We start from the raw sequence: 24,507 nt of genomic DNA, 5'->3' as shown, positions 1-24,507 counted from the left end.
ACCACAGAAATGTTTAAGCTCAATTCAGTCCAGTTCCACTTTCAATTCAAACATTAAAATGCAAGCCAATTTGTTGGTGGTGTTACCAACAAATCACCAACAAAAGCTGTGATTATTCAATAAGAAATTGTTCTCCTAAACATTCTCATAGCTGATCCAGTGGGTAATATGACTATTAGAAACAAAATTTTTCTCAGAAAATCTCTAGAGTCTCTTCCTGCTGAAAAATACATGTTTAAATTGAAATTTAAAACATATTCCTATATAAAATATTACAAAAAATTGAAAATGTAGTTGAAACTACACTGGTACTTTATAAGTCAAATATGAATATGTGAACTAACCCAGAAAACTACTACCTTTCTATATTACATATATATACACACACACATACACACAGGTATGTATTTTTAAAGTTTGCCTTGTTCCCAAAAGACCTTAAGGTGGGTCGTAAGGATACATAAATTGCAAGAGAACATAAATTTTAGGTAGATAATAAATCAAGAAGAAAGAGCATTAAGGCATTTTTCCTATGTGGAACATGAAGATTAGGGTCTGAGTCCAGAAAAAAAGAAGAAAGGAAGAAAAAAGAGCAAGAGAGAAAGAGAGAAGAAAGGAGTAAAAAAAAGTGGGAGAATAAAAATATATATGAAAAACACACTATCCGCAATTTGGAATTGCAAATAGTAAACTTTCATTTGTCAACATGGAAATAACCATGGTTAATGTAAAAACAATTCATAGGTTTTCCAGCCCAGATAAGTGCTGACAGCCTAGATTAGCTCTTTCAACAACTTGTAAACCAAGACTCCCCAGGGCCTTCTGGATGGGAAGCATATTAATATCAACTCTGTGACCACTCAGCACCATGACATGAAGTGTCTGCTCAGGAGGTCATCTCCAAAATGTATCCCATACATCTTCATGCACAAGAGATGATAATTTATCACCTAGATGTAGGGATCTACTGTAAACTAATCCAAACTGCTGATGATACACTAAATCAGTTTGAATGATGAGTATAAATAAAGCTGCAAGCGAAGTACTGAAGGATACAGATCTATCTGATCAATGAGATGTCACCAGGCAAATGAAATGCAGTGTTGACAAACATAGAGTACCTCAGTTGAAAATTAACCAAATCAAGTATCAGAGCATAAAGGCACACATTAATACAAGCTAGGAATGAAAGTTTAATATGATATGAGTCAGAGGCTATATTCTAACTGTTTCATATAAAACTGAGCAGAGTGGGTCAGTGGAAAAGAATGTATTAAAATTTGCACACCACAGAAAGTATGACAGGACGAAGAAAAATGCTGCAAAATAATAATCCTTTCCAAATAATATAACTGTAGTTATTCAATCTGCTGAGCAAACCCATATACACAGATGAAGAAAAACAATAAGAATTTTATACAGAAAATGATTTCACATCAACTTGCTATGAAGAAATCAAATTCAATTTGTGTTGCCCTTATGAACAGTTAGAAATTTTCCGAAACTGTCATGCTACAACTTCAATGGGGAAAAACAAAGGAATGGGGATAAGGAAGGACATTCCTCCAGATAGTTGATATTCATGAAGGACACTCCTTAAGAAAAAAACACTTTCCCAACTATGTGATCAGAATAGAGCCTTTAATATACAACAAATAGATTCAATGGATTCAGCTATTCTGAAGGTGTCCCTAATGGAAAGAGCTGATTAAAGTAAATTTCAAACCCTGCTGGAACAAATCCGTAAAAATATTTTCTGAGGGAAATAATTCTTCAAAAAAGTTGTTTTCATATATAGTTTTTTTGTAAGTATATAGAGAGAGTTTGTCATAACATAGTTAACTCTTGCCTTGTATTTTATCTTTCAGTTTATTTGGGGGTACAGATAGAATTATACTACTAAAATATGACCTGGACCCAGATGTAGTTTATTTAAATTTCAAAATGAAAAGCTTACTAAGAACAGATAAGATTGATTGCTCTCTCTGTCTTAGCATAATTGTATTTCAGGTGAACATCAATTTACTTTAAAGGACACTTCTAAGTAGCAGAATGCATCATAAATAATTCATCAATCACAGCTACTAGGAACATGATTTACTCCAGCAGATTCAATGGAATAAAAGTTTTTTTAATATATTGTGTCTGCTTTAAGAAGTTTCATAATCTTCCTTTTCTAAGAATTAATTCTTAGATTCCATACTTCATACTCTAAATGCATTATGATAAAAACTGTATCTTTTTCTTCCTTTTTAAAGAAAAACATATTTTCTAATTAAAATAAAAACAATTAAAAACCTTTGGAACAAATAACAATCTATGTATATCAACAGCAAAATAACAAAAACATATAAGGTACATATTTGAAAAATAGCCTTAAGATTTCTCAAATACATAATTCAAATAATAATAACAAAATTTGTTTCAGCTTATTTGAATTTTTAAATGGAAGAAAAAGAAGGTAGTCTTTCCAGAAGTCTTTTGTAGAACATTTAGGATCTGGCATATTTTAAAATTACTTCAATTTAAAAATGCAAATCAAACAGATTCTAAATTGTTCAACAGTTCAAGTTTTGTCAGGTGATATCGTGAGTATCCTATCTAGAACTTTCATTTGTCATATAGAAAGACATTGCTTACCTTACACATCTTAAAGTTTTCTATCAATTTCAGCAATTTTGTACCAGCCATTTCCCAAGCTGTGAAACATATTGACAAGGAAAAATGTAAAAGAAAATAAAAAGCATTTTACTTACTTGCAAACCCCTCTGGAAAACTGAATGGCCCATAAAATTAGCCAGCATTCTTATTAAAGCAGCACCCTGTAGGAAAGAGTAATAAAAAGAAAAGAATTTCAACAAAGTATCATGATTGTAAAATTGTTTTAATCAAACGTAGCCTACTTCATTCATGCTATTCTATTTTCAAAAATAATTAAGAAACAGGAGTATCATGAAAATAACATCCAACTTAGTGATAACAATTTCATTTTTTTTGTCTTGTGAATTTTGAAGTTTTATGTAAAACCTACAACTACAAAATGGAAGTCCTCTAGAAAGAATATCTCAGGGCAATGATAAGCTGTAATTCAGGAGTACTCAATATTTTATTGAACACTATATATGGCAAATTTAATAAAACATGGTTCTTGTACTTACAATCTCATAATTTGTTCAGGGAAGGATATCTGTGTTAATAAATAATCATATTAAAATATAACTTTGAAGTAAAATAGGTACTTAATGTACTCCTTAACCAAGAAAAGTTCAGTTGTGGAAGTAGAGAGTAGAGTACCAAGAAGTCAGACTGCCTAGGTTCAAAACTTAAGTCTGCTACTTACCATGTTTACTCAGTAAGATTATTTCAGCTCTCTGCTCCTTACTTTTCTCCCTCGTAAAGTGCAGTTAATAGTAGTTATATTTAATATGGCTGTTCTAAAGCTTAAATAACTCAATATATGTAAATCAGTTTGAGCTAGGTCTTTAAAATAGTAAGCCATATAGGAGTGTTAGCTATCAGTATTATTTCAAATTGTCTAATCATTTTTATTTCCTATTTCCTTTTGAGGCTGTATTTAGCCATATATATCCATATACGAGTAAAACAATGAGATCAATATAAGTAACTGGAGAAATAGAAGAAAATACTAATTTACAAGAGTCTCTCTTATCTTGAGAACCATTATTATAATATGGCAGAACAACATGAATGCAAAAAGGTAGGTATGTAATCAATATGAAACATTCCAAGGAATGACAATTAAGTATGGATTATAACAAATCTTCATGTAAAATATAAATAAGTCTTCAAGAAGACACTTGACCAAATTGAATTGGTATGGAGCAATGGATTGTAAACAATGAATGTTTAAATACAAATTGTAGCCTGGCTTGGGGGTTACAAATTTCTTTATGACTACATATCCCATTTCATACTCAGTAGAAATATACAACTGTAATAATTCATTTCTTGCAAGATGTCTCTTTTCACAAGAAAATTGTAAGAATCACAAATAGAATCATTCAGCCAGGGCGTGGACTGCTGTGCAGTCCAGCAACACAACAACGGATTTCCATCATTTGTTACTAGAATGGTTTGCTAGAATTCTAGGACTTGAATGCAGTGCAATACTCAGACTCTATGAATCACCATTAAAAGATGTGTATTATAATTTCAACCACCACCAGAATTGCTCCCCAAGTCAGTATTTTATTCTCATCTCAACAAATGATAGGCTGAAATATAATAGTTTAATGACTTTTCTGATATTTTTTTCTTCTCACACCTTCCATTCATTGCTCTTTCTTTAGCTTCTTCCTCTTAATCTTCTGCATATTTGCATATGACCATAAAACAGAAGCATTTTTGATTCAATCTGAGGACTAGTTTAGAACTCCCTTTAGAACATATCAGCTGTGTTCCTTGAATTTCCTTGACAAGCTCTCCTCCTATACATTTCTCAATATAATCGACCCATCCTGAGGGTGAAAACTATCCATTTTTCAGCAAACCTGACCATTACCACCTGGGAATTGAGACTTAGTATCAAAGCAGTCAACCTAAACTTTCCTTCAGCACAGAACAGCTCTCTTCAGATGATTTAAGTGTTTCCCTCCAGGTAATGATGACTTGGTCTCTTGTCAAGTTATAAAAACTATTAATTTAGCATGGTCTAATGACACAAGAATCCTTTCTGATCATAAAGAATGTACCAGTTTTCCTGTCTGAATTAAGCTGGACAGAGTGGTAACAGGAAAGAAAAACTGAAAGTACAATCAGTATTCAAAAGTTATAGACTATCACTTAGTTCCTGATTATATTGTATAACTCAATTAAGTTTTAGAAAATATGACTGTTACCCATCTGAACATTTTAACAGTCTCTGGAGTGGCATGCACTCTTCTATGTTTAACTAGCCTTTTCTTTCCAAAGTTAAAATTTTAAAATCCTTATTTTATAGAACTTCATAGACAGATGGGCTCTCCAACTGTCATGGTTTAGCCAACATATACTAAGCACATACTATGTATGGATTATAACAAAGATCACAACCCCTAACACAGGCAGAGCTCATTATAAACTTTCTAAAGAAAACTCAGAATTCCTTTTCATCCTTTCTTTTAAACATTTGTTTATCAAGCAAACTTTGTTTACAATATTGTAACTTATATTACCTTTTGATTCAAAACTCCAGCCCCAGTCAAACAAACTGGACATTTAGGAAGCCCAAGTACCTTTACAAAAAGTAAATATACTATTTCTTCAAGATGTAATAAATTTTTAGACTTGTTCTAGAAAATTAATCACTGTTTGCTAAACTAATATTCAAGGATATATTAAGATATCTACTTGATTTTTCTAAAGTTTCATAAAGAATATTCCACAAAAGTAGGCTTATAAAACTCATTCATCATTTAGTAATTTTTATATTTGGAATATCTTTTTAATGTAAGTTCCCACCTAAATTTTCTTTTATTTTACATTGGAGCCATTTGCGTGCACATCAGTCTCTGAGGTATTTAACATCCCCAGAGAAAAAAACTGTGTCCTCATGACTTGCTATCACCCTCTTCCTACGTCTGGCTCAGAGGAGGTGCTCCCTTAATGCAAGACATGGAAAAGAGAGAAAGATAAAATTCTGCGCACGTAACAATTACTTTGTGTTCTTGCAGAGGAGCTATTCAGACAGGATATATAGTTTATTACTTCATTGGTATACATCAGTGAGAAATCCTCACTTTTGGAGAGGGAGATATTCTCAACTATTTGTTTAGCACATGCTTATTGAATAAGGTGGTATGTTCAGCATCCTAAATGACACAAGTCTCTGTCTTTGAGGATTTCAAAATCTCATAACTGAGATGAGATGCAAAGCAAAATAAAATGAATGACAAGAGAAAGTATTCGACTGTGTTTCAGAAGAGGTAGAGGTTATATCTGGAGGGATGAAGGAAAACGAGGGTCTAAAGAAGTAGTATTTGTGTTGAACCTTGGAGGATGGAAAGCGTTCCATGAGTTAAGATAAACAAAAAGCAGTTGCATGTTACGACAGGAATGAACTTTATGTGGTCAAATAGGTGTGAAAGTGGAAATCACAAGTAGGAAGATTTACATGGAAAGACAGTAAATAAAACTGGAAAATGGAAGACTAGATGGAAAATAAGATTGAGACAGTTTTTAGAGGAGTTTGAATACCAGGGATAAGGAATTTGGAAAACCGGTTTTTAAAAAAGTCAGGATTTAACTATGATACTCCAAGGAAGAAGTAAAGTAACCAGAAACAAATGATAGCAATGAGGATAAAAATTAGAAAGAGGTTTAAGAAATGGAGCAAAGATAAGTTTGTATTTTAAAGCTAGAGTGGATGATGACATTAGCAGATATACAGAATTTAGAAGAAAATGCTGGTGAGGTGAATATAATAACATCTGTTTGTAAATGTGCTGTTTGAGGAACAGGTATAGAACTCAAGGAACAGAGGGCAAGAGCAACCACAGGAATACAATTCAGAGGAAGGTTATGATTGAATATATATATTGGGAATTAGAGTGGATGAGTCTGCCAAGAGAAAAGTTCTAAGGCTTCAGTAAGAAAAATATAAAACAGAATCAAATAATTGTTTTCTATTTGTTTATTCTGTTTTATGATTTGCACTTCAGTGCTCGTAACAGGTGCTCAACAAATATCCATTGAAATCAATGAAGAATGAAATTAAGAGAAAAAAATGGCACATTGTGATAAAAAACAGAAGGCAAACTGGGTATAAGTCGTGTCATAGAAGAAGACATGTTTTAAGAATTAGTGCTTCAGAGTTCAAGGAAAATAATAGCTAAGAGAAGGCCATAGTAGGCCATATTTAAGAGAGGGCTATTTAAATAGACTTGTGGGTATGAAAGCCAAGTGCAAACAGAAGGAAGAAAAGAGAAAGCCAGAAGCAAATTCACATGAAAGGTTCGTTTGTGATTTTCTTTGGTAGAAAATGGGAGAAATTTTTTCTGCAAAGCAAAAGATGACCCAGTGGAGATAGAAACTGAAGACACAGTCAACCAAGAAATCATTATTGAAGTAAGATTCTAGAAAAGCTAGATAAGAATTTAGGCTAATCTTGGGAAAGAATAACAACAATCTACTCTGAGGTAGGACTGAGGCAGAAAGGAGAAATAAAGATAAATAAGAGATTTTTAAGTGTAAAGCACAGAAGTTAAGAAAGTACATTGCACAGAATAGACTGTAATCTCCATCAAGGTGGGGACTTGGTCTGTCACCATTATACGCTCATTGCCAAAAGCAGTTCCTGACACATGACAGGCTCTCAAAAAATACTGAACACATGATGGACTGTCACTTTCCAATAATGTAGGAGATGTGGTCTGAAGATAACATGAGTTGGAAAGAGTGGAACTAGGTTTGAAGTAACCCATTGAAAACGTAATAAGGAGTTTAAGATGTGGAAAGGTGTAGAAAAGTTGTAAGTTGTACCACTCCATTCTCACACTGCTATAAAGAACTGCCCAAGACTTGGTAATTCACAAAGGTAAGAGGTTTAGTTGACTCAGGAAACTTACCATCATGGTGGAAGGTGAACGGAAAGCAAGCACCTTCTTCACAAGGCAGCAGGAGAGTGTGAGCACTCAGGAAAAACTACCATTTATGAAACCATCAGATCTCATGAGAATTCGCTTACTATCATGAGAACAGCATGGGGGAAACCACACCCATAATCCAATCAGTTCCCTTCCTTGACACGTGGGGATTACAGTTCCCCTCCCTTGACAAGTGGGGATGACAATTCGGCATGCAATTTGGGTGGGGAAACAGGGCCAAACCATATCATAAGTCCTAGCTGAAGTTATCAATAATGTACCTGTCATTCATTAACTATTTGTACTACATGCTAAGGCCATAATATCATAAGGAAAATATTACTATATTTATCAGGTCAGAAAATTTAGGCATAAAGGTTACACACCTTGTAGAAATTGACATGGGTAGTAAAAAATGGAGCCAGAATTAGAAACCCACTTATACTCAGCTCCAAAATCAGTAATTTAAACCAATTTAGACAACCTCTTGTGATCCCAATTCAAAATATTTACATGACTATCTCTAGAAACATGGTGCATCGCAAGAACTTAGAAAAATAAAGGAAATTCTTAGAGTTACTGAGAGTTTGAAATCAGTGAGATGCTCACAGAAGAGGATGAAGGAAAGCCTAATTCAATAGGACATAGTTGAAATGTCCGACCCATATTCCCAGGATTAGGGATGAAATAGAAGACAGATATGAACTTGCGGAACAGGACATGTTTATGGTCTAGGAGACATAAAGCTTCTTTATGGCAGGTTTGGTAAGAACAAAAGGCTAGCAAAATTGAAAATAGTGATATTTTTATCACTGTATGTGGATGTGGCAGCTGTGAAAATGCGCTGCTCAGATTTCCCACTGCTGCCCCTCTGCATTTACCATCACAAAGGCCACACTTTCCTCAGTTTACTCCTAGCCAATCACTGAGCAGAACAGTGTAACTATTGCAGACGTGTTCTAGTGAGACAGGAGACTCTGCCAATGGATAACTCTAACTAGATGACTCGTCATTGGTGTGGATGATTTTTTTGCAATAGAGCTGAAGTCTGAAACTACCAACCCAACGCCTCTTCCTTTCCTCTATCCTTGCAGAGACTGTCAATTGTAATGTGGTCTGAAGGCAGCTCCCCCTACCTTCTCTGGCTTCTATAACAAATAAATCTTTGCATATAATGGTTTCTGCTTCTTAGAAAATCTGGACTAACCTAGTAGCTCCATTTTCAGTGCAGAAGTCCACACAAATATAAACTAATGATAGGTCCCTAAAATAAGCTGGTAATGAGAATACTCTAGTTAACAAGTAGCACATCCACCAAAACACAATAATCTTTTCCTTCTTAAACCTTTCAGGAAATCTTTGGCTAGTATATATTCTACACTACAAATGTCTTTGCTTAATGGTTTGCTCTCCTCCAGCACAGGAGAAGGTAAGAAATAAGGTATCATTACTTTCGGTTGACATACAGGAGAGACTGAAGTGAAGGGATTAGGTGCTTTGTCCAAAGTTACTTGCCTCCATTCACTCAGTTGTTGAGTTCTTTGATTAGCAAAAAGACTATGAAGTAAGAATTTCTTGTTACTTTTTGAGTTACTGAAAGGATTAGTCTATTGATTCAAAATCAACGTACTTTAAAAATGTAAATTTCTAAATGATGCCTCTGCACTAATTCTGGACATGTGTGGAAATAAAACAATGTTCTAACAAGATTTGTTACTGAAGCATGTCTTTTGGTATGGAATAAAAGCACATCTTAAATCTTCCATTTTTTTTGTAAAACATGTTTTCTTCTCTGTTTTTTTCTTTTTCCATGATAAGATGTTAGCTATATTTAGCATCTGAAAAACAGAAAAAGAAATACCTAATCCTGAATATCCCTTACTCACAAGTTGATTACAAAAAAGAAAGGCAGAAAGAGAGGATAGAACAAGAGAAAAAAAAGAATGAAAGGGAAAAGCAAGTCAATTCCACACAAGAAAGCAGAATTAATGCCCCATTGCTTCAGTTGCCTATGCTTGGAGGCTTGGAGTCCTCTATGATTTATTACTTCCTGAGGCCAAGCCTCCACCTCTGCATAGCTGAATTATTTCACTGCCTCCTAGAGACAACCCCAGATGCATTCTCACTCTCAGGAATCCATCCTATGGACCACATCAGACTAATTTTAATAGTTATTTTAGAAGTATAATGTCTGCTAAGAGTCCTGGCTCTGTCATGTACTTAGACATGTGAGATGATCTAAGTATCTACAATTAGAACATAACAATAAAAATGATGACAACTATATTACTACCTTTAATAAGAAGAACACCTATTTCAAAATTTTTCTGAGAATTAATTTAAATTATTATAAAGCACTAGATACTCCATGTTTAGCATATAATAATGTTCAAACAATATATAGGTATTGATATCATCATCATCACTATCATTATTTTTATGTTAGTCCTCTGCCCCCTAAATCTTTACTTAAAAAAAAAAAAAAGTCCTGTGGGAGTAATCAGGGCCATACATAATGAGATTCACCACTACTTACCAATGCTTTTTTACATATGACCATATAATCAGCTTCTTCACTAGTTAAGCTCATCTTCCCATTATCCCATGAGCATACCTTACACACTGATGTTTTAATCATGCTTATTTATATCAGCAGCAATGTTAATCCTTTTTGATCCTATATTCTGAGCTCTATACATTATTAAAAGCACAGGAAAAGCCCATACCGTAGTATAGTCCACACAGCTATACTGCCACCAGTAATAATAATAATAATAATAATATTTACCTCAAAAATTTTCTGAGAATTACTTTAAATTATTCATATAAAGTAATTGGTACAGTGTTTGGTATATAAACTTCAAAAATGTATGTAGGTATTGTTATCTTCATCATCATCAATATCATCATTTTATGCTAGCCCCCTGCCCCCCAAAATTGAGTACACAGTAGTCAATCTCCCCTATCAAGAAACTCGGCATATATCTTTCACTGGGAATGTACATTTTTTGAGCATTCTCAGGCAACGGCATTCAAACAGGCTGGTCTACACTCAAAATAATAGGACACCAAAAAGGTATTTAAAGAGGATCATAGATCCCAGGAACAAGAAAACAGGGATAAGAAACTTTCCACAACTATGTTAGCTCTCAATGTTTTTGTCCCTCCGAAGTCATAAATTATTTAAGTCTGAACTAAGCAATTTGTCAAGTTATTTTAAATCACTCAAATTGTTTCACATGACTTTGTCTCCTTCCCACAACTACATGTAGGTCATTTAACTACATTAATCTAGTTTAACTAGATTATTTAAACTAACCATTGGCATATCTGTTAGTTGTTGATGACATAACTTTTCCATTGCCAATGAAATATAATCCTGGCTAAGAGAATTATCCACCAACTCCTTGCTAGTTTCAAATCAGCAATCCAGACTATGAGATTCCAGCCTATACCCAGGTACTCATCAGTCTCCCCTGTCATGAAATTCAGCATACATCTTTTACTGAGGCAGTATGTTTTTTCAGTATTCTCAGGTAATGGCATTCAAACAGGGTAGTCTATATTCAAGATAATAGGAGACCAAAAAGTATTCAAAGAGGATCACAGATATCAGAGACCAAAAAAAAAAAAAAAAAAAAAACTTTCAACAGTGTCAGAAATAGCACTTGCATGAAAGCATTCAACTCAAGAAATCTGAAGCATAAAAATACTGCACAATTAAATGAATGTACATAGAAGGATAAAACATAAAAGCAAAAAAAATGGAAAACAAATGGTTAAGATGAAAAATAAAACAAACAGTCTATGAAAAAACTAATAAAATAGCAAAGCTCTGAGAAATAAATTGAAGTAAAAAAGGAGAAAAGAAGAAAAAATAATGTAAATATTAAAAATGAGGACACAGCCACAGAAAAAAGTTTTTAAATTTAAAATAATAAGAATATTCTAGAAACATATACTAATAAATATGAAAACTCAGATTAAAAGAAAGATTTTTTGGCCAGGCATGGTAGCTCATGCCTGTAATCCCAGCACTTTGGGAGGCTGAGGCAGGCGGATCACAAGGTCAAGAAATCGAGAACATCTTGGCCAACATGGTGAAACCCTGTCTCTACTAAAAATACAAAAATTAGCTGGGTGTGGTGGTGCGCACCTGTAGTTCCAGCTACTCTGGAGGTTGAGGCAGGAGAATCGCTTGAACCTGGGAGGCCGAGGTTGCAGTGAGCCGAGACCATGCTACTGCATTCCAGCATGGGGGACAAGAGCAAAACTGTACCCCCCTGCCAAGAAAAAAGAATTTTCTATAAAACTGTAATGTTACTAAAGAAAACGTAATGGTTTAAAAATAAGAAATACACCAAAAACAAACACAAACACACATACCAAAATCCAGGATAGTTTTAAAGGCAAACTTTTAAGAAAACATTGTCACATACTACCCTTGTTTTAGATAAAGTATTATAAAGGAATTGAAAATGAGTACAAGCTTTTCAACATTTTCATGATGTTGTGTACCTGATATGCCAACTGGACAATGTAAAATATAGTCCAATATCCTTCATATGGTCATGTATGTAAATATATACATAATTGATGGGATAAATATCACATATGTAATATACACTAATATAAGGACAACTTAATATATATTACATGTGATATACAACACAATATATAATATAATCTATCTATATATAATATATATTCCATGAAGTGAGAGAAGATATTTAAGAAGAGTCCATTCCAGAAATTTAAAAATTGTTTAATAGCAAAAATTATATTATAACTAATTGCATTAATAGTGGAGACAAATTTTTTAATATCTCAAATGTAGGAAAACCATTTAATATTACTTAGCATTCAATCATTCTTATTCAAAATAATAAGATATCTTAATAAACTAGGAAGAGAAGGGAACCATTTACAATAAAGGCAATCTTTATAAAGTATACTCAATAGTGAAACATGAGATGCATTCTCCTTAAAGTTGAAAATAAGAATTCACTCTACTAATATTTCTATTCAAAAGTATAATAAAATGAATGAACAAATGAAATTAAAAACTAAAGCAGTAAATTATCATAATTCAAAGATGATGTGACAGTTCTCACAGAAATCTAAAATATATAGAAGCAACATATAAAATCAATAAAAGAGTACAGCAAAGAGATTAATGAATTATTTATTCATTAAGTTAATCTCTGACATGAGATTAATGAATACAATCAAAAGAATTAATATGTTACTGAAATAGAATCTAAGGAATTAATTTATTGAGTTGTATTCTCAAAAGGAAAAGTACAAACAAATATTACAAAACAAAACAAAGTAAAAAAAATTTCAAAATTGTAAAGAGTTTTCATGGAGAAAATTATAGAACTTAACCAAACACACAAGGACCTAAAAATGAAGAACTACATTCTTTAGAAAGCTAGAAAAAGTAATTGCAAAATGTCAAATATCCTAAAATTAACGTGAAAACTTCTCAAAACAATTTCTTTTTCACAGAAATTGTCTGGATCTGAAAATTCACATGGATTGGCAAAGAGTAAACAACAGCAATTTTGAAATGGAAAAAGATGGTGAATCATCTCTTTTGATAACAAAACTACAGAGTTATAGTGGTTAGTCCTATGATGGTAATGTTGGAGTAGAAATAAACATATAAACTAAGGACCAGATCAAGGGACTGCAGATATGCCAATACTGATATCAGTGATAACTGACAGAGATGGTATGTGATACCAGCAGCATAAGAGCAGGAAATTCAGTAAATTACACTAGAATGATTGGTTATCTAAACTAAAATTAAATTACATTGGACATCACAACATCAACAAAGAAAGATCACCCAAAATACCCAAATGGATGATTAAAGAACTCAATATACAACGCAAAACTTTAGAAATATTAGGTGAAAATAAAAAAAACACATCTTTACGAATTTGGGATAAAGAAGGATACTTAAGCAAAACAAAACAAAGAGCATGAAGTATAAAGGAGAAAATAGACAGATTACATCTGAACTTTAAAATCTATACGATAAAAGACATCATAAATTCATAGACAAGGTGCAGTACTGTTATCAATGAAAGATTAGTATCCAGAATGCAAACAAAAACAACTCTCATTAATTAACTATTAAATGAATAGGAAAACAGATTAAAAAATAAAGACCGCATTGGAAAATAGGCAATGGATATAAATAGAAAATTCAGGGGGGGCGGAGCAAGATGGCCGAAGAGGAATAGCTCCAGTCTCTAACTCCCAGCGCGAGCGACACAGAAGACCAGTGATTTCTGCATTTTCAACTGAGGTACTGGGTTCATCTCACTAGGGAGTGCCGGACAATCGGTACTGGTCAGCTGCTGCAGCCCGACCAGCAAGAGCTGAAGCAGGGCGAGGCATCGCCTCACCTGGGAAGCACAAGGGGAAAGGGAATCCCTTTTCCTAGCCAGGGGAACTGAGACACACAACACCTGGAAAATCGGGTAACTCCCACCCCAATACTGTGCTTTAAGCAAACAGGCACACCAGGAGATTATATCCCACACCTGGCCAGGAGGGTCCCATGCCCATGGAGCCTCCCTCATTGCTAGCACAGCAGTCTGCGATCTAACCGCAAGGCAGCAGCGAGGCTGGGGGAGGGGCGCCCGCCATTGCTGAGGCGTAAGTAGGTAAACAAAGCTGCTGGGAAGCTCGAACTGGGTGGAGCTCACAGCAGCTCAAGGAAACCTGCCTGTCTCTGTAGACTCCACCTCTGGGGACAGGGCACAACTAAACAACAACAGCAGCAGAAACCTCTGCAAACGCAAACGACTCTGTCTGACAGCTTTGAAGAGAGCAGTGGATCTCCCAACACGGAGGTTGAGATCTGAGAAGGGACAGACTGCCAGCTCAAGTGGGTCCCTGACCCCTGAGTAGCCTAACTGGGAGACATCCCCCACTAGGGGCAGTCTGACACCCCACACCTCACAGGGTGGAGTACACCCCTGAGAGGAAGCCTCCAAAGCAAGAATCAGACAGGTACACTCGCTGTTCAGCAATATTCTATCTTCTGCAGCCTCTGCTGCTGACACCCAGGCAAACAGGGTCTGGAGTGGACCTCAAGCAATCTCCAACAGACCTACAGATGAGGGTCCTGACTGTTAGAAGGAAAACTATCAAACAGGAAGGACACCTACACCAAAACCCCATCAGGACATCACCATCATCATCAAAGACCAGAGGCAGATAAAACCACAAAGATGGGGAAAAAGCAGGGCAGAAAAGCTGGAAATTCAAAAAATAAGAGCGCATCTCCCCCGGCAAAGGAGCGCAGCTCATCGCCAGCAACGGATCAAAGCTTGACAGAGAATGACTTTGACGAGATGAGAGAAGAAGGCTTCAGTCCATCAAACTTCTCAGAGCTAAAGGAGGAATTACGTACCCAGTGCAAAGAAACTAAAAATCTTGAAAAAAAAGTGGAAGAATTGATGGCTAGGGTAATTAATGCAGAGAAGGTCATAAACGAAATGAAAGAGATGAAAACCATGACATGAGAAATACGTGACAAATGCACAAGCGTCAGTAACTGACTTGATCAACTGGAAGAAAGAGTATCAGCGATTGAGGATCAGATGAACGAAATGAAGCGAGAAGAGAAACCAAAAGAAAAAAGAAGAAAAAGAAATGAACAAAGCCTGCAAGAAGTATGGGATTATGTAAAAAGACCAAATCTACGTCTGATTGGGGTGCCTGAAAGTGAGGGGGAAAATGGAACCAAGTTGGAAAACACTCTTCAGGATATCATCCAGGAGAACTTCCCCAACCTAGTAGGGCAGGCCAACATTCAAATCCAGGAAATACAGAGAATGCCACAAAGATACTCCTCCAGAAGAGCAACTCCAAGACACATAATTGCCAGATTCACCAAAGTTGAAATGAAGGAAAAAATCTTAAGGGCAGCCAGAGAGAAAGGTCGGGTTACCCACAAAGGGAAGCCCATCAGACTAACAGCAGATCTCTCGGCAGAAACTCTACAAGCTAGAAGAGAGTGGGGGCCAATATTCAACATTCTTAAAGAAAAGAATTTTCAACCCAGAATTTCATATCCAGCCAAACAAAGTTTCATAAGTGAAGGAGAAATAAAATCCTTTACACATAAGCAAATGCTTAGAGATTTTGTCACCACCAGGCCTGCCTTACAAGAGACCCTGAAGGAAGCACTAAACATGGAAAGGAACAACCGGTACCAGCCATTGCAAAAACATGCCAAAATGTAAACACCATCGAGGCTAGGAAGAAACTGCATCAACTAACGAGCAAAATAACCAGTTAATATCACAATGGCAGGATCAAGTTCACACATAACAATATTAACCTTAAATGTAAATGGACTAAATGCTCCAATTAAAAGACACAGACTGGTAAACTGGATAAAGAGTCAAGACCCATCAGTCTGCTGTATTCAGGAGACCCATCTCACACGCAGAGACATACATAGGCTCAAAATAAAGGGATGGAGGAAGATTTACCAAGCAAATGGAGAACAAAAAAAAGCGGGGGTTGCAATACTAGTCTCTGATAAAACAGACTTTAAACCATCAAAGATCAAAAGAGACAAAGAAGGCCATTACATAATGGTAAAGGGATCAATTCAACAGGAAGAGCTAACTATCCTAAATATATATGCACCCAATACAGGAGCACCCAGATTCATAAAGCAAGTCCTTAGAGACTTACAAAGAGACTTAGACCCCCATACAATAATAATGGGAGACTTCAACACCCCACTGTCAACATTAGACAGATCAACGAGACAGAAAGTTAACAAGGATATCCAGGAATTGAACTCATCTCTGCAGCAAGCAGACCTAATAGATATCTACAGAACTCTCCACCCCAAATCAACAGAATATACATTCTTCTCAGCACCACATCACACTTATTCCAAAATTGACCACATAATTGGAAGTAGAGCACTCCTCAGCAAATGTACAAGAACAGAAATTATAACAAACTGTCTCTCAGACCACAGTGCAATCAAACTAGAACTCAGGACTAAGAAACTCAATCAAAACCGCTCAACTACATGGAAACTGAACAACCTGCTCCTGAATGACTACTGGGTACATAAAAAAATGAAGGCAGAAATAAAGACGTTCTTTGAAACCAATGAGAACAAAGATACAACATACCAGAATTTCTGGGACACATTTAAAGCAGTGTGTAGAGGGAAATTTATAGCACTAAATGCCCACAAGAGAAAGCAGGAAAGATCTAAAATTGACACTCTAACATCACAATTAAAAGAACTAGAGAAGCAAGAGCAAACACATTCAAAAGCTAGCAGAAGGCAAGAAATAACTAAGATCAGATCAGAACTGAAGGAGATAGAGACACAAAAAACCCTCCAAAAAATCAATGAATCCAGGAGTTGGTTTTTTGAAAAGATCAACAAAATTGACAGACAGCTAGCAAGACTAATAAAGAAGAAAAGAGAGAAGAATCAAATAGACGCAATAAAAAATGATAAAGGGGATATCACCACTGACCCCACAGAAATACAAACTACCATCAGAGAATACTATAAACACCTTTATGCAAATAAATTAGAAAATCTAGAAGAAATGGATAATTTCCTGGACACTTACACTCTCCCAAGACTAAACCAGGAAGAAGTTGAATCCCTGAATAGACCAATAGCAGGCTCTGAAATTGAGGCAATAATTAATAGCCTACCAACCAAAAAGAGTCCAGGACCAGATGGATTCACAGCTGAATTCTACCAGAGGTACAAGGAGGAGCTGGTACCATTCCTTCTGAAACTATTCCAATCAATAGAAAAAGAGGGAATCCTCCCTAACTCGTTTTATGAGGCCAACATCATCCTGATACCAAAGCTTGGCAGAGACATAACAAAAAAAGAGAATTTTAGACCAATATCCCTGATGAACATCGATGCAAAAATCCTCAATAAAATACTGGCAAACCGGATTCAGCAGCACATCCAAAAGCTTATCCACCATGATCAAGTGGGCTTCATCCCTGGGATGCAAGGCTGGTTCAACATTCGCAAATCAATAAATATAATCCAGCATGTAAACAGAACCAAAGACAAGAACCACATGATTATCTCAATAGATGCAGAAAAGGCTTTTGACAAAATTCAACAGCCCTTCACGCTAAAAACGCTCAATAAATTCGGTATTGACGGAATGTACCTCAAAATAATAAGAGCTATTTATGACAAACCCACAGCCAATATCATACTGAATGGGAGAAAACTGGAAGCATTCCCTTTGACAACTGGCACAAGACAGGGATGCCCTCTCTCACCACTCCTATTCAACATAGTGTTGGAAGTTCTGGCTAGGGCAATCAGGCAAGAGAAAGAAATCAAGGGTATGCAGTTAGGAAAAGAAGAAGTCAAATTGTCCCTGTTTGCAGATGACATGATTGTATATTTAGAAAACCCCATTGTCTCAGCCCAAAATCTCCTTAATCTTATAAGCAACTTCAGCAAAGTCTCAGGACACAAAATTAATGTGCAAAAATCACAAGCATTCTTATACACCAGTAACAGACAAACAGAGAGCCAAATCATGAATGAACTTCCATTCACAATTGCTTCAAAGAGAATAAAATACCTAGGAATCCAACTTACAAGGAATGTAAAGGACCTCTTCAAGGAGAACTACAAACCACTGCTCAGTGAAATCAAAGAGGACACAAACAAATGGAAGAATATACCATGCTCATGGATAGGAAGAATCAATATCGTGAAAATGGCCATACTGCCCAAGGTAATTTATAGATTCAATGCCATCCCCATCAAGCTACCAATGAGTTTCCTCACAGAATTGGAAAAAACTGCTTTAAAGTTCATATGGAACCAAAAAAGAGCCCGCATCTCCAAGACAATCCTAAGTCAAAAGAACAAAGCTGGAGGCATCACGTTACCTGACTTCAAACTATATTACAAGGCTACAGTAACCAAAACAGCATGGGACTGGTACCAAAACAGAGATATAGACCAATGGAACAGAACAGAGCCCTCAGAAATAATACCACACATCTACAGCCATCTGATCTTTGACAAACCTGAGAGAAACAAGAAATGGGGAAAGGATTCCCTATTTAATAAATGGTGCTGGGAAAATTGGCTAGCCATAAGTAGAAAGCTGAAACTGGATCCTTTCCTTACTCCTTATATGAAAATTAATTCAAGATGGATTAGAGACTTAAATGTTAGACCTAATACCATAAAAACCCTAGAGGAAAGCCTAGGTAGTACCATTCAGGATATAGGCATGGGCAAAGACTTCATGTCTAAAACAGTAAAAGCAACGGCAGCAAAAGCCAAAATTGACAAATGGGATCTCATTAAACTAAAGAGCTTCTGCACAGCAAAAGAAACTACCATCAGAGTGAACAGGCAACCTACAGAATGGGACAAAATTTTTGCAATCTACTCATCTGACAAAGGGCTAATATCCAGAACCTGCAAAGAAACAAATTTACAAGAAAAAAACAAACAACCCCATCAAAAAGTGGGCAAAGGATATTAACAGACATTTCTCAAAAGAAGACATGCATACAGCCAACAGACACATGAAAAAATGCTCATCATCACTGGCCATCAGAGAAATGCAAATCAAAACCACAATGAGATACCATCTCACACCAGTTAGAATGGCGATCATTAAAAAGTCAGGAAACAACAGGTGCTGGAGAGGATGTGGAGAAATAGGAACACTTTTACACTGCTGGTGGGACTGTAAACTAGTTCAACCATTATGGAAAACAGTATGGTGATTCCCCAAGGATCTAGAACTAGATGTACCATATGACCCAGCCATCCCATTACTGGGTATATACCCAAAGGATTATAAATCATGCTGCTATAAAGACACATGCACACGTATGTTTATTGCGGCACTATTCACAATAGCAAAGACTTGGAATCAACCCAAATGTCCATCAGTGACAGACTGGATTAAGAAAATGTGGCACATATACACCATGGAATACTATGCAGCCATAAAAAAGGATGAGTTTGTGTCCTTTGTAGGGACATGGATGCAGCTGGAAACCATCATTCTTAGCAAACTATCACAAGAACAGAAAACCAAACACCTCATGTTCTCACTCATAGGTGGGAACTGAACAATGAGATCACTTGGACTCGGGAAGGGGAACATCACACACCGGGGCCTATCATGGGGAGGGGGGAGGGGGGAGGGATTGCATTGGGAGTTATACCTGATGTAAATGACGAGTTGATGGGTGCTGACGAGTTGATGGGTGCAGCACAGCAACATGGCACAAGTATACATATGTAACAAACCTGCACGTTATGCACATGTACCCTAGAACTTAAAGTATAATAATAATAATAAATAAAAAATTTTAAAAGAAAGAAATAGAAGGTAGATTCATGGAAGAAATAGAAGGTAGATTCATGGTTGCTTAGAACTGGATGGTGGGAGGGTGCTGGGGAGTGACAGTTAATGGGTACAGGGTTACTTTTGCAAGAGAGAAATGTTTTTAAATTAGATTATGGTGATGAATGTATATATCTGTGAATATACTAAAAAATACTGAACTGACCACTTTAAATGGGTGAATGATATGGTATGTAATATATCTCAATAAAGCCATTAAAAGAGAAAAAAAGAAAATTCAAAAAGTAAGCAACTCAAAAGGCAATAAATACATGAAAAATATTTAATCTCATTAACAAACAAATAAATATAAATTAAAACAATAAGAGCATTTCCTAGCCATTGACCAGACAAAATTTTGAGAATTTAACAATAATAAGCACAGATGAGGATGTGAGAAAACAGGATCTTCTCAAACTCTCTAGTAGGAGTGTGTACATAGGGACAAATGCTTTGGGGAAGAAAATGTTATGTTAAAATAAATGTTGAGATTAATTTATTTGTGCATTTAACCAATAATTATTGAGTGCCTGCTGTGTAAGGCACTACAATAGGGTCTGAAAATGATGCAGAGAACAAACCAAATAAAGCTTTCATGCAGTTTACATTGTAGACAAGATCAAAATATTTTAACATTCTACAGAGGGAAGAATAATTGAGTGGAGAAGGAAAAATGAATGTTTCAAAAGACAAGAAACAGCTGAGCGTGACCAATATCATAGACTAGACAAGAGGATGGGGTCCGGTACAGAGTGGAGGCATTGGCCTATATCATAGTACAGACCTTCATCCACTGTGACAAATAGCAAGGGAAGCAGAGTATACAGGAATTGATAGGTGAGATGTACAGGGTTGGATGTGTGAGAACATTGGTTTGTTTATTGCTTCCAATATTTTAGTGAAATAAAAGCAGAGTAATCAGATAAGAGTGATGAGGGATAACAGAGTGTGAACACTAAGAAAAAAGTAGGCATTAGGTGTCTGGAAGAATGATAAATTGAGTTGGGAAATGTGGATGCATGTACCTCCCAACCCCACAATTTCTCTAGCTGGATACACAGAATGACCAGCACTCACATATGAACACAAGCACACACGTAGAAAGACGTAGAAAGAGGTCATTTGCAACACTTTCTAATTTCTAATTCTAATTTCAATAGTTTATGATAGACAAAAACGTCAAACAAACATCAGCCCATTAATAGGGGGATGGATTTGTAAACTGTGCTTTATACATATTGTAGAGCAACAAAGATAAATATAATAGAGGTCTGAGTATTAAAATATGAATGAGAGTTATGTCTCTTTAATGCTTATCTCTGGGAAGAGAGGGAGGGACGGGGGTTAAGAAAGGGATTAGAGGACTTAAATGCTTTTTTCTTTAAAACAAGTCACATGTAAATACAACAAACTAAATAATAATAACTGCTGACTTTGGGTCTTGAGTACACGTATATCTGGAAATATCTTCTGTATGTTTAAAAATTTCTCAGTTGAGATTTTTATTTAAAAATAACAAATAGGAGTCTTTGGGAAAATTGCTAACCTGCAACATCTTATAACTGATCTCATTTAGTTCAGTCATGGTTTATATAAATTTCTTACTCCTCTTGGTTTAAGCACCATGATCTCTCTCTAGAGCCTTTTAAGAGCATTTTAGTCCTATAGTTTAATTTTTTGGTTTTTATTTAAAATAAACTTATCTGACAAAGGAAAAATGAAATAAGTTAAATTTAGCCAGACACTTGAGGTAACTTTTAAACAATGAAGATCTAATGAATAATTATTTTATTTTAAGAATAAAATTATTAGTGAATATATTATAATCACCATTAAAGTATAAAAGTATTAGCAAAGCAATGGTTTAAAAGTGCTAAAAATATTTAGTTTGTTTATTTCCGGATCCAGTGGAAGACTAAAATGCCCCAAACTAATAACAGTATTGAATGAGTAAAACTAACTTAATTTTGTTTTAAGAAGGGCCCGTACAGTAGCTCACGCCTGTAATCCCAGCACTTTGGGAGGCAGAGGCAGGGGGATCACGAGATTAGGAGTTCGAGACCAGCCTGACCAACATGGTGAAACCCCCATCTCTACTAAGAATACAAAAATTAGCTAGGCATGATGGCACACTCTTATAAATCCAAGCTACTCAGAAGGATGAGGCAGGAGAATTACTTGAACCCGGCAGGCAGAGGTTGCAGTGAGCTGAGATCACGCCACTGTACTCCAGCTTGGGTGACAAAGCAAGACTCCGTCTCAAAAACAAACAAACAAAAACAGAAGCTCAGAAAACACTATTTGTTTGTAAAAAATTCAGTTCCAAATTCAGTTCAGAACTTATGAATAACAGGCTGTAAAATAACTAACCAAAGACAACAACACTGTTTGTGTTTTTAATATCAGCCAACAAATAGTATTCTTGTCATTTATTGTAGAACAATTGTTCCTTGTCAGAGTTAAACTATCACAGCTAGAAACAATATGAAATTATAGTATTAAGAAAGATACAATGTGAGTTAATGTTAGTGAGGAAGTCATTTCAAAAGTACTAAATAAACAAGGCTTTTAAAAGATGCTTGCATAATATTGTGCCAGAAAACGTCACAAATAAAATACTTAACAGAATTATTACAAATTAGATTTTAGGCACATTTTGAATACAAAATACTTTCCCAATTTCCATCTAACATAAAAGATGGCATAATCTTAAAGAAGCATGACTGGAATTGCCTGAATGGTAACAACTTAAGTAAATATGGTTTATTATGCAAAAAAATATATGTTAGTGTTATAAAGTTTTAATGTCAGATAGTTTGTCTGAAAGTTGAGCATAGGGTTAGCTTTTAAAAAGTTATTTATTATGATACATATTTTCTAAATAATGTAAACATTCACTTTTGCAACAAAATGCCAAATACACGAATATATGAAAGTTATTCATAAACTAGTTTATAAGCACATTTAGTTACATGATGAAATTCATGCTTTTTTCTAGTTTTTCTTTTCTAATATTTTATTGTGTATGTTGATGTATATAATATTGATGTGTATAAAATATATATATAGCATATGTCGTCCCTTCATATTTTTAATATATTAAAATAAGAAAAAAATAATGGGCATGTGATTCTTATGAAAATAACATTTTCTTGGATCTGTCTCTTCTTCGTAATCTCTCTCTCAGACTCTGGCTTATTTTGTCTTTTTTTTTTTTTTTTGAACTCCTCTTACTATCATTCCCAATAATATTCTCTTTTGAGAGACTATGAAAAGAGTTATCTGCATAGTTTCCTGCCTCTGATGGCCACTTCTTCTGGTCCCTGAAACAGATTCTGTACTTCCCATTATCCTTATTTTTGTATACATTCTCCATGCCTAAAATTCCACAACTGCCCTAAATCGAATTTTTAACTTTATGCAACATAACTCTAGTATCACATATTTCTAAGAAATCTTTCCCAATTCAAGTCAAAATTAAAATTGTTTTCACAATTTTATAACACTTGTTTTGATATACATTAAATAACTCAGGAAATAGAACATTCTATCTTATTTCAGAATTTATACATAACATATACTTGCCATACCATTAGGAATCAGGAATGGAGGAGCCATGCTCTGCACTACCCAGTATTTTGCTTCATGACTAGACATTCAATACATACGTGTTAAACTAGATATCTCAGTAACTGCATTAATGTGCAAAATATTAGTAAGAAATTATAGGGAAAAATAAAACACTAAATAAGTATAAGAGCAGTATTATTTGAGACAAAGACTAATCCTTGGTAAAATTTCTTCTATTTTCTAGAAACCAATACAAGTAGAGAGATCAAGAAGAAAATAATTGTTTAAAACTGGATGCAGAATTCACTATTCATTTACATTGACTCCTCTTTTCTGATTCTCAAACTTACAATTCCCTTTTGTTGATTTGCCCTAATAATCTATCTATTTATCTCTCTCTCTCTCTCTCTCTTCATCATTTGCCTGAATCTCATCCACTTAATCATTAAATTATAATTCTGAATCATAAAAGTTCATTTTGGTATTATATCAAAATCATAAAGATACATGGCTCCAAAACTCAGATATCCACGTGCAGACACACTTCACTCACTCTATATTCAGCTGAAACATAACCAAGTACATCCTTAATGAAAGTGACATTTAGTAAAGGATGAACTATGGCAGAGGACAGGCACTTTTGGTTAATCCTTTTGTTGCCAGAGAAAATTTGTTTGCAGGATATGAAGAAATGATTTGATAGTATTTGAGAAAATATCTTTGCATATTTATTTTTAAATGATAATTTTGAATTATGACTTCTCATCAACAAAACATTTAGAAAGTACAGTCATCCCAACAACATAAAATATCAATTATGAGCTTAATAACCAAGCCCAAAGAAGTTGGAGTCTTGAGGTAATATTTCTAAATCTTCTACCAAAAGCTGACAAAAAGTAAGCAATTGTTACTGTGTGAGTTGC

The 24,507-nt window shown here is 35.0% G+C and overlaps 1 protein-coding gene across 2 annotated transcripts in view; it reads right to left on the bottom strand.

Annotated features, from left to right (window-relative positions):
• The window catches only part of TRHDE (thyrotropin releasing hormone degrading enzyme), a 420,293-nt gene that overhangs the window by 136,345 nt on the left and 259,441 nt on the right, over positions 1–24,507 (bottom strand). For both annotated transcript variants that reach the window (XM_050749271.1, XM_050749272.1), the window contains exon 7: positions 2,757–2,822. In XM_050749271.1, the coding sequence (XP_050605228.1) occupies positions 2,757–2,822 (66 nt within the window). The remainder of the gene's footprint in view (positions 1–2,756; positions 2,823–24,507) is intronic.

This window comes from Macaca thibetana, chromosome 11, assembly GCF_024542745.1.
Source record: "Macaca thibetana thibetana isolate TM-01 chromosome 11, ASM2454274v1, whole genome shotgun sequence".
NCBI classification, from domain to species: domain Eukaryota; kingdom Metazoa; phylum Chordata; class Mammalia; order Primates; family Cercopithecidae; genus Macaca; species Macaca thibetana.
This window is presented reverse-complemented; position numbering and strand designations above follow the sequence as displayed.